We start from the raw sequence: 11,499 nt of genomic DNA, 5'->3' as shown, positions 1-11,499 counted from the left end.
TGGCCCCTTTGGAGGCTTAAAAATTCCATTTTCAGTTTAAGTTGCCTAAAAAGTTTATTTTTTACATAAAAGTACTCAATTACTATAAAATTTACAAGTACTACGACTAGATAAGAGATTTATCTTTCAGCGTAATGTCAATAAAACTCCGATGTCGCGCTCATGCCATTTGCGTAAATTGGTTTTGTGGACTATTTATCAGCTCATACCTTTTGTGAAAATACCTGCGAAATCTTTTCTTAAGGCGAGTGCCAAGACTCGTCGCTGGTCAGAATTCGAGCTGAGCTGTCACATCGGGAAGGTTGTCAAGCGGTACCTCTGTTTACAACACCCCTTACTGTGCTATCGTAAAGTGATAAATGCTTATTTTGCCTCTGTCTGGTAGAAATACTTTTTCATGGGTAAAATAATATGAATAAAAAACTTTTATTTTAAAATTGTAAGTACATTAGTACGTTGTTCAAAAAATAATTAGTCAAATAATAAATAGATTAAAGTATTATTTAATATTAGAATGCCAAACAGAAATTTTCTAAAAAAAAACTAAACTTATCTGTTTTATGTTTAATTTTATTTGTTTCCAAATAGATACGTATTTGGTATGATGGTATACTCAAAAGATACAAAATACATAGTATAATAATGTATATAATATGTACATGTTAGTAAGAATTTATAAGAAAAGTGGTATTTACATAATAGGTACTTATTTACAATATTGACAATTAACTAGTACATAGGTAATACAAACTCAATGACGGCGGATCGGAATAGACAATCTTTGTTTCCTAGAGTCAATTACGAGGGTAATTCCAAAAATTTTGAGAATAAAAAAAACAGAACAAGTTAGATCAAAACTGTTTATTACAGCTTTTCGAAACAGGCTTCTTGAGCTTCTATACAAGAGTGCATGCGTTTGAACCAATTCCTAAAGCATCCAGCTCATGCCTCTTGGGGTAGCGCGCTAACTTTGTCCTGGAATGCTTTCATCGCGTCATCAGGACACTGAAACGATCGGTTTCGGAGTCATAGGTGTATACCCAGGTTTCATCATCTGTAACAATCTCTGATCCACGATTGGAAATGCCATCTTCAAAACGATCCGGTATGTAGCGGCACCAATCTACGCGCGCGTCCTTTTGCTCCTGCCTCAGCTGGTGTGCCATCCAACGCAATGCAATTTTTTTACTCGCAGGTGTTGGTGCAAAATGCTGTCCAACGCTGCCGATCTAATGTTTAAGATGTGCTAAATCTCGCAACAAGCAATTCGACGGTTATTCACTATTAGTTCCTCCACAGCATTAACGTTTTCTGGAGTAATTGCGGTTGAAGGTCGGCCGCTTCTTTCTTCATCCGTCAATGTTACACGTCCACGCCGAAATTCACCATACCAGCGGTAAGCCGTTGCTTTGGAAGGACTTTCATCCCCAAATGCCCCTTTCAATTTTTCAAGGCACCGATCCTCCTTTATGCCAACTTTGAAGTCGTACAGGATTATCGCCCAGAAATGTTCTCTGGTCAGTTTCATTTTTATCACTGATTCGCGCTTCTATTATAGACTAAAGGGTTAGAGGAGGTGAGTGAAATTTTTGTGGTATAGTCACCAATAGTCGTCTGTTATTGTCATGAAAACAGATAACTTCCCACCCTTCTTGTTTTTTCTATTCTCAAAACTTTTGGAATGACCTATGTAATTCCAGCAACATGTGATCAAAATTAAACTTAATCAATTTTGGTTCCATTTTTTTTCCAAAAAGTTGTGTCTTCATAAATATATTCATATTTCATATCACTTTCTTGTCCAAACCAAACACCCAGAATACACATTTTTTTTCGTGTTATTCTTAACTGCCCTTGGATTTGGTAATACCAATTATGATTTGAATTTACAATGTATGTTCCATTTTTTTCTAGTTACCAGAAGTCAACCTTTTTATTCTCCCAAAAAAAATTTATATTGTTCTCAAAGGAACAAGATTTAGTGGGTTTTTCAGTAAAAGTTGAACCGGCCGGCGGCAAAATGAAAGAAATTGTCATCACCTAGTAAAACTTCGGTCAGTTTGTTAGATAAACTCTAATCCAATATTGCAAACATCAGGTAAATTGCATCCGGTCAGGTTGCTCCATAGAGACATACCATTCAAAACAATTTTGTTTCATTCAACATTTTTTATTCATTGATGAACTTTTAAATTCTAGTGAAATAAGAAAAAAATAAAGATAAATAATAAAATATGTAATAAGAAAAATAATAATAAATTACTATTTTATTAAATTTCATTTTCTAAATTTTACGTCCAACACCGTGAAGTAGTCGAGAAATTAATTCGTGTGTCATTGAAAGACTTTAGTTGAAAACATGACTATAAATTAAATGAATTTTCATACTACATAGTTGTTTCTATAATTTCATACATCAAGCATTATGAAACTTCGATGTGCTTGTACTTATTAGCACTTTTAATAACGCTCTTCTAATTGTAACCATTTTATTATCCTCTGTGCGAAACAAGCAGGTAAAAACTTTAGAAGAAATCCCTTGATCTACAACTTCGAAAGCTGGTCAAGAAACCGCAAATGAGGGTACGCTTATAAATCAACCTAGTCGTAAATTATCTGCAAAGCTCAGAGCTTCGATTGAAAATTTTTTAGTTTATCTCACTCATAACTAGACCAATTTTAATGATATCGATTTAAATTTAGCGGGAAAGTGATTTTGAAAGTATTCTTTACTAATTCTAAGTTTAAAAATTCACAAAAATCGGACATAAACTTCTATTCGTAAAACTACCCCTAAATTATCGAATTTTCAAGTCCTTTAACTTTTAAATTAAATGTTTTTTTCAATGTTTGATTCTTAGTTTTAGAAGAAAATATGAATACAAGCAGTTGAGAATAAGAACGAAACTGATACATTAAAAAATAAGCGAAATATTTAGACGATACTTTACATGGGATTCTCCATAAGAAAAATGTCTTGGCACTCGCCTTAAATTGCAGGAAGATGCGCTGTGAATGGTCAACTTTAAATGCTTGTAACTTGACTACTATAACTGACTAAGCATTGTGCGATACAGCAATCAACTCGGATTTTGATGGAGAATTTTCAGTTAAAAGAAAGTGCGAGTGTTCTGTATGCACCGACATGCACGATTTATTCAAAAAATGCAAAATTCGCTCTTTACTTAAGGTGGCTCGGGAGTGACAAAAATCCTTTTTTCGCTTTTTTGCCACTTTTTTTCAAATAATATCAACTTGTTATGCAGTATGTCCCCGGATTGAGTTCACAAGAGGGAAAAAAAGTATATTTTCCATTTTACAAACAAATTTCAAAGGAATAACATTTTTTGCTTATTTCAAAACAGATAAATCGGCAATTAAAATTTCAAAATTTTTAGTTTGTACTCTTAAAATTATTTTTTTTATTATTTTTATTTATTAAATTTTGTAATCGTGTTTAAATAACAACAGGCTGTGCATTCGCAATATCAAATAGTGCGTTAAAGATTAAAGAAAAATTTACCCAATAATGTGTAAGTATTAAAAAATTGGAAAAAAAATTACAATTGCATCCTTAACAATAATCGAGAAAATTCGAAACAGTCTTAAAGAATTACGAGTTTTAGAATTGAACTATGTTCTAAAACAGGTAATGGGTCAATCAAATAGTGGAAATTGGTTGAGTTAAGGAACAAATTTCATTCCTTTGACATTTTTTGCAAAATTAAAAATAAAAAAGTTCTTCGTTATTTTTTGTTTTTTTAGATTTTAAGAAACCAGCTTGATAATATTAAAGTTTTCTTTAAAGATTTATTTATTTTAAATTAAGCAAAAAATATTATTCCTTTGTCATTTTTTTGTAAAATGAAAAATAACGTTTTTTTTCCTCTTGTGAACTCAATCCGGGGACATACTGCATATCAAACTGTGTATTTTTTCATTTTGAAGGGAGGATGCTATGTTATAAGTTGGTTCACTTTTTTATAACAATATAAGAGCAAAAAAACGTGTTTTTTTTGCTTTTTTTCTATTTTTTTCTCTATTAATTTTAAACTAATATGGACATGTTTACATCAAAATGTGTATTTTTCAATTTTGTAGTGAGGATGCCATGTTATAACTTGGTTCAGTTTTTTCTAATCTAATTTAGTAATTATGAAAGAGTTCTAATGGATACTAAAAAGCGTTTGTGCTTCATATAAAGATCGATTGTCGATCGAGCTCTTCCACACTTGTCTTGGTTTCTGATTCGATTTTTACCTTGATTTTTGCTTGGCTTATATTTAGGACAACGTTTTGACTTTCACACTTATTTAATTTCAAATGTAGCAGATGTTTAGCAAGACATAGATTTGGCATTATACAACCCAAATCCAAAGAAATTCTGTTTTTCTGTAAATTGGCACTTAAAACGTCTTGGAATGGTAGGCCTCAATTATGTTCTTGCACAAATTAATTTGCAATTTAATGTCCATAATTCCCTTCTCCAGTACAATTTTAACAAAAGTGGAATGGAGTCATGTTGTATTTTTACATTATGCTATTAAACAATTTAAATTATTTGGAAGCTCTGGGAATACGTAGGTCATTAGGTGCCAGCCTAGTAATTTTCAAAACCTTTAATTGACATCCCCCTACATTTGACCACCCACCCCATCCCCTGCTATTATAAATAAATATTATAATTAAGCGAAGGTACTGAATTTACGATTTGCGATTTTTTGTGTTTGGTCAAAATAGCTTCCCATGATGCAAAAAAAATCTGTAGCATTTAATAAATTTTATTCCATTTTTGATTTTATTTAAAACTGATTTTTATTTCAATTACAAAAAAATACACAACTAAATTTGAATGATCAATAATATGTAGGTATGTACGCCACAAAAAAGTATTATTTTTAAGGGAAGAAATGTGCTATTCGTCTCAGTTATGATTTTGTGAACCAAAGCAGGTAATATTTTGGGGTCCGCAAACTTCGAAACTTCTCTTGCGCAACTAGTGGCAAAACAGGCTTACTAACTGCTCAAATAACTTTACAAACAATCATTCATAATAAAAAAACGACAGGTTTTATAAGCAACAAATTTTGGTGGATTCAACGTAGATATTTTTTTTCTATTTATTTACCCAACTTTAGGCATTTCTTTCGAAGATATTATGCATTTTGTAAAATAATTAATATTTAAACAAATGTAAAAGATTACAATGATTTGTCAAGTTAGCGCCCTTTATATTGACATATCAAATGTTCATACCAATTTTTGTGACATTTTATGAAGATTTAGAGTATAAATTATGAAAAAAACATGGTTAAAAGCTTGTATTTTTGCTTTAATTACAATACAAATAACTGAACCAAGTTATAACATAGCAATCCTCCCCTACAAAATTAAAAAAATACACATTTTGATGAATAACATGTCCATATTAGTTTAAAATTAATAGCCAAAAAATCGAAAAAAGCAAAAGTTTGTTTGCTCTTATATTGTTATAAAAAAGTGAACCAAGTTATAACATAGCATCCTCCCTACAAAATGAAAAAATACACAGTTTGATATATAACAAGTTGATATTATTTGAAAAAAAGTGGCAAAAAAGCGAAAAAAAGGATTTTTGTTACTCCCGAGCCACCTTAAACTGATAAGATATAATGAAGTTGTTGACAATATTCTTATAATTACACAGGGTGATGAAAAAAAGACGCCTTTGCTAACTATCATGTTACAGTTAATTGTTTCTTGAGCCCAAAACTAAAAACCAAAATAAAATTTGTGCTTTTTTAACTAAGATAGAAGCTTTTTTTTATAAACGATCAAACAAGCAATTTCATAGTTAGGCATTACATTTTACAAAACAAAAAGTGCTTTAAATCAAGTTTCTTAAACTTAAAAGTACCATTTTTTGACTTTGTAGAAAAATTTCAATGTTGCAGCTTTCTAAAGCTCTTAGTATTAGTTGCATTGTTACGGAGACTGGCGAAGGTAAAATTTTATTACTAAGGTTGAGCTGCATTGCTCGTTTTTCCTTTAAAAAAAATTCATATTGTGGAAAGGAATGGGTTTAAATCAATTTTGCTTTGATTTCTGAGATGGTTTCACTGAAAAGGACAATAGTACTTTCACTCATGGGCGTCTTTTTTCATCACCCTGTATAAATAGATTAATAGTCTCAGAACTCGCGCCCCAGAAAGAAAGGGCTTGTGGAGGCAACAATTCTGGCAAAAAATGTTGAAACTAAAATTTTTTTAACTCAAAAAATTATTGAGATAAGACAAAAACGGTTGCCAAACAAGCGTTTATTAAATAGATTAAACTTAATTTTTAAATCTAAACTCTGAAATTCAGTTGTGTGTATCAGTTTTGGCGTTATTAATATTTTATATTTTTCAAAAATTGAAAGACTGCTGTTACAAAAACTTTATTTTGACCCTTGCTTGTAAAGTTAAAGAATTTGAGAAATTTAGTTTATTCTTCTCCTCTTAGAATACTTCTCAACCAAATGTAATACGGACTGACTCTTGTGTACCCAGAAGGATTGGTACTCTCACATCCATTTCCACTAATAAAACTAGCAACTCCTACCAAATAATACCTATTGAAAGCAGATTCCAATAATGGACCACCATTATCACCCTAAAACCACATCTTGTGTTAAAAATGCGTGTTAAATTTAGACACACTTTGACCTACAGTACAAGTTCCTTCGTTGTAATTCCCCGCAACACAAACCATCCCATCGTCAATTTGCGACCCATAATAAATTTTACATTCATCATTTGACAATGCCGTTGTTTCTACATATTGCAGATGCTCAGATAACTCTGGTGTTTCTAAAATCTCCGATAAGAAATTAAAATTTATCAGCAAAAATATTATATTTACGATCGCTGGTTTGACCCCATCCTAAGATTTTCACGGTTGTGCCAGGTGAGACATCACCAATTAGCCAAGTAGCACCCTTAATATAATCTGAAAGCTGAAATTAACCCAATGCCGTACTTAACAAAAATTTACCGGTATGTGTCACATTCATTCTTAATTTTATAAGTCCGATGTCAGCGTGGAGAGTCTCTGGATCAAAATCTGGATGAACGAAATACTCGGAAGTGGCCACAGTCACTCTGTTGGGATCGGCGGTTGAAAGAGTTGCAGAGCCCAATTGAATGGTGAACAGGGTACCACTGAAATGTCACTGCTTGATACGAAAAATAGTGTGTTTTTTATAGCAGAGCACATTATTATCGGTCCACTCATTAAACAGTTAAGTTGGCAGCAGTTCTTAGCGATTTTTATCAGCAACAATTGGTAGCAAAAGCGTTTGACCTTGACGCAACTGTGTTTTTTGTTATTTTGCAACAAATTTGTAGTTATTACACTCAACTTGGGAATCCAAGCCAGAAAACGGCGAGAATCAGCGAGAAATCGCCGTTTAGTATCGAAATAAGCGGATTTTTCTGAGTTTTGATGATTTCGTGCAGATTTTTGTTGTTTTTTTGCAATTCAGCCGTTGAATCTTGATAAAAAGTGATGGTTTCGTGGATTTCGAGCTCTTCTTTGCAAATCCAAGCCAGATAACGGCGAGAATCAGCGAGAAATTGTCGTTTGGCATAGAAATAGGCGGATTTCTGTAAGATTTTTGATGATTTTGGGCATATTTTTGCTTTTTCTTGCAATTCAGCCGTTAAATCTTGATAAAAATTGGTGGTTTTGTAGCTTTCAAACTTTTCTTTGCAAATCCAAGTCCGAAAACGGCGAGAAATTGTCGTTTAGCATCGAAATAAGCGGATTTCTCTAAGAATTTTGATGATTTTGTGCAGATTTCTGTTGTTTTTTTGCAATTCAGCCGTTGAATCTTGATAAAAATTGTTGGTTTTGTAGATTTTGAGCTCTTCTTTGCGAATCCAAGTCAGAAAACGGCGAGATTCAGCGAGAAATTGTCGTTTAGCATTGAAATAAGCGGATATCTCTAAGATTTTTGATGATTTTGGGCATATTTTTGCTTTTTCTTGCAATTCAGCCGTTAAATCTTGATAAAAATTGGTGGTTTTGTAGATTTCGAGATCTTCTTTGCAAATCCAAGCAAGGAAACGGCGAGAATCAGCGAGAAATCGTCGTTTAGCATTGAAATTAGTCGATTTTTCTAAGAATTTTCACGATTTCGTGCAGATTTCGGCTGTTTTTTGAAATTCAGCCGTTGAATCTTGATAAAAATTGGTGGTTTTGTAGATTTCGAGCTCTTCTTTGCAAATCCAAGCCAGAAAACGGCGACAATCAGCGAGAAATTGTCGTTTGGCATAGAAATAGGCGGATTTCTGTAAGATTTTTGATGATTTTGGGCATATTTTTGCTTTTTCTTGCAATTCAGCCGTTAAATCTTGATAAAAATTGGTGGTTTTGTAGCTTTCAAGCTTTTCTTTGCAAATCCAAGTCAGAAAACGGCAAGAAATCGTCGTTTAGCGTCGAAATAAGCGGATTTCTTTAAGAATTTTGATGATTTTGTGCAGATTTCTGTTGTTTTTTTGCAATTCAGCCGTTGAATCTTGATAAAAATTGGTGGTTTTGTAGATTTCGAGCTCTTCTTTGCGAATCCAAGTCAGAAAACGGCGAGAATCAGCGAGAAATTGTCGTTTGGCATAGAAATAGCCGGATTTCTGTAAGATTTTTGATGATTTTGGGCATATTTTTGCTTTTTCTTGCAATTCAGCCGTTAAATCTTGATAAAAATTGGTGGTTTTGTAGCTTTCAAACTTTTCTTTGCAAATCCAAGTCCGAAAACGGCGAGAAATTGTCGTTTAGCATCGAAATAAGCGGATTTCTCTAAGAATTTTGATGATTTTGTGCAGATTTCTGTTGTTTTTTTGCAATTCAGCCGTTGAATCTTAATAAAAATTGTTGGTTTTGTAGATTTTGAGCTCTTCTTTGCGAATCCAAGTCAGAAAACGGCGAGATTCAGCGAGAAATTGTCGTTTAGCATTGAAATAAGCGGATATCTCTAAGATTTTTGATGATTTTGGGCATATTTTTGCTTTTTCTTGCAATTCAGCCGTTAAATCTTGATAAAAATTGGTGGTTTTGTAGATTTCGATATCTTCTTTGCAAATCCAAGCAAGGAAACGGCGAGAATCAGCGAGAAATCGTCGTTTAGCATTGAAATTAGTGGATTTTTCTAAGAATTTTCACGATTTCGTGCAGATTTCGGCTGTTTTTTGAAATTCAGCCGTTGAATCTTGATAAAAATTGGTGGTTTTGTAGATTTCGAGCTCTTCTTTGCAAATCCAAGCTAGAAAACGGCGAGAATCAGCGAGAAATTGTCGTTTGGCATAGAAATAGGCGGATTTCTGTAAGATTTTTGATGATTTTGGGCATATTTTTGCTTTTTCTTGCAATTCAGCTGTTAAATCTTGATAAAAATTGGTGGTTTTGTAGCTTTCAAGTTATTCTTTGCAAATCCAAGTCAGAAAACGGCAAGAAATTGTCGTTTAGCATCGAAATAAGCGGATTTCTCCAAGAATTTTGATGATTTTGTGCAGATTTCTGTTGTTTTTTTGCAATTCAGCCGTTGAATCTTGATAAAAATTGGTGATTTTGTAGATTTTGAGCTCTTCTTTGCGAAGCCAAGCCAGAAAACGGCGAGAATTAGCGAGAAATTGTCGTTTAGCATTGATATAAGCGGATTTCTCTTAGAATTTTCACGATTTCGTGCAGATTTCAGCTGTTTTCTTGCAATTCTGCCGTTGAATCTTGATAAAAATTGGTGGTTTTGTAGATCTCGAGATCTTCTTTGCAAATCCAAGTCAGAAAACGGCGAGAATCAGCGAGAAATCGTCGTTTAGCATTGAAATAAGTGGATTTTTTTAAGAATTTTCACGATTTCGTGCAGATTTCGGCTGTTTTTTGAAATTCAGCCGTTAATTCTTAATAAAAATTAGTGGTTTTGTAGATTTTGAGCTCTTCTTTGCAAATCCAGAGTGGACTGAAAACAATGATTGCACCTTATGTACTTATGATACCGAAATCAGTAATTTTGACATTGATTTCGGTGATTGAAATCGCATCTGAATCACTCTATGTCATTTTTCCTGCAGAGAATGTACCGATTTATAAGCAGTAATTTTAGACATCAGCGGGATTTTAAAGAAATATTTTAGATACCTGTAATGGATACTAGTCAGTTTTGATTTATTTATGGCTCCACAATCAAATGTCAAAGTTTATTAGTGCAAATGGGATTCGAACCACCTGAATCAATGTTAAAATGACTAATTTGAATGTCATGAGTAAAAAAAAATGAGTAAATACCCGTAGATACAGCTTGCTGAGGTGATCACAAATTGACTGTCAGTAAAAGCACCTCCACAAAAGTGTCTTCCGCCCTCTGTTTGAACAGTAATGGCGGCGGCGTATGGAAATTCACCGGCTGCAGCATTTTGGCCACCAATAATGCGAGAACCTAGGAAAGAAAATCAAAATTTTAAAATTGAGGTTTGATAGGATTTACCTGGTTTAGCGATTACTCCAACGAGCAGTATTGCCCCAATGTTTATGCACAAGATGGATTTCATTTTTGATGGTATAAAGGAGTTTCCTCGGATTTTACAAAACGACAACTAAATAAGAAATGACTTTGTGGGATAAATATATATTTGAAAATGATGATCGATCATCGTTTTATCTAACTATTTTTAGATCGAAATCATGTGACTATTGTGTTACGCACAGGTAGTAAGTTGAGCGTGATTTTTATTGATTCATCTTGCCAACTTTTACGCTTATTATCTTCGAAATATGTGTACTATATCGTAAAAATCTACTTAAAAATGTCAAAAAGTTGATAAATGTACATCGTGACCACGACATGACATGAACATGACCAGGAAGATGTACAAGATTAGAATGTTTTGACATAAAATTTTGACAGTTTTATGACAAAATTGAATGACCATATGCAAGAACATGACGTTAATTTGGACGTAAAAAATTGATTGCCTCGCCAATATTAAGATAATTGAAGAAAAAAATACTTGGATTTCTCTCATTTCTGGTAAATAAAAAACAAAATGATTAAAATTTTGCTATTAGACAGTTACCTATTTTATTAGCATATTGAAAACAGTAGTGCCACCAAATTTCACTGTCTTACTATCAAAACTTCTAATAAAAAAACAAAAACAAAAAGTTTCAAATTTGCAATTTCAAATTTTTTTTAGTTCTCAAATTTGATAATTAGGCTTACAATTAGTTAGCAGGTGGCTTAGTAAAAGTGGCATCTAAGGCCGAAAGAAAATCCTTGTTTTAACATTATAATAATATAATTCCAAGTTTATCCTGAAAAGGAAAATTTTAAAATTTGATGCAATAAATGTATTAATAAAGGAATTAGTGTTCGCCAAATTCTATCGTTTTTGTGTTAAAACCAAAAATTTCGAATTAGCCCAAAATTTTGTCTCTTTTGTTCTAAAACTTCGTTAATAGTCTCTTTTTTTCTCAAAATTTTGTAAC

General features: G+C 32.6%; 1 protein-coding gene across 1 annotated transcript; it reads right to left on the bottom strand.

Moving 5' to 3' along the window:
- Positions 1 to 6,465: 6,465 nt before the first annotated feature.
- On the bottom strand, positions 6,466 to 10,624 carry LOC148178131 (brachyurin-like). Its single transcript, XM_088031487.1, has 6 exons — positions 10,499 to 10,624; positions 10,300 to 10,450; positions 7,015 to 7,181; positions 6,883 to 6,969; positions 6,691 to 6,830; positions 6,466 to 6,633 (listed from the first exon to the last, which is right to left on the bottom strand). The coding sequence occupies exons 1-6, from the start codon at positions 10,560 to 10,562 to the stop codon at positions 6,466 to 6,468; spliced, it is 777 nt and encodes a 258-aa protein (XP_087887613.1). The 5' UTR covers positions 10,563 to 10,624.
- Positions 10,625 to 11,499: the final 875 nt, after the last annotated feature.

The sequence above is a fragment of the Gnatocerus cornutus genome, chromosome 2 (genome assembly GCF_029298725.1).
Source record: "Gnatocerus cornutus isolate USDA-ARS CGAHR chromosome 2, icGnaCorn1.1, whole genome shotgun sequence".
In the NCBI taxonomy this organism is placed as follows: domain Eukaryota; kingdom Metazoa; phylum Arthropoda; class Insecta; order Coleoptera; family Tenebrionidae; genus Gnatocerus; species Gnatocerus cornutus.
The sequence above is the reverse complement of the archived record's forward strand: the minus strand, read 5'-3'. Positions and strand labels throughout refer to the sequence as shown.

What these genes read in the sequence shown, in the direction of transcription:
- LOC148178131 (XM_088031487.1), bottom strand. Translation starts at nt 10,562, where the DNA reads ATGAAATCCATCTTGTGCATAAACATTGGGGCAATACTGCTCGTTGGA. An exon ending in TCAGCAAGCTGTATCTACGG is followed by an intron (nt 7,182 to 10,299) that starts GTATTTACTCAT and finishes GTGACATTTCAG; the next exon opens with TGGTACCCTGTTCACCATTC. An exon ending in ACAACGAAGGAACTTGTACT is followed by an intron (nt 6,634 to 6,690) that starts GTAGGTCAAAGT and finishes ATGTGGTTTTAG; the next exon opens with GGTGATAATGGTGGTCCATT.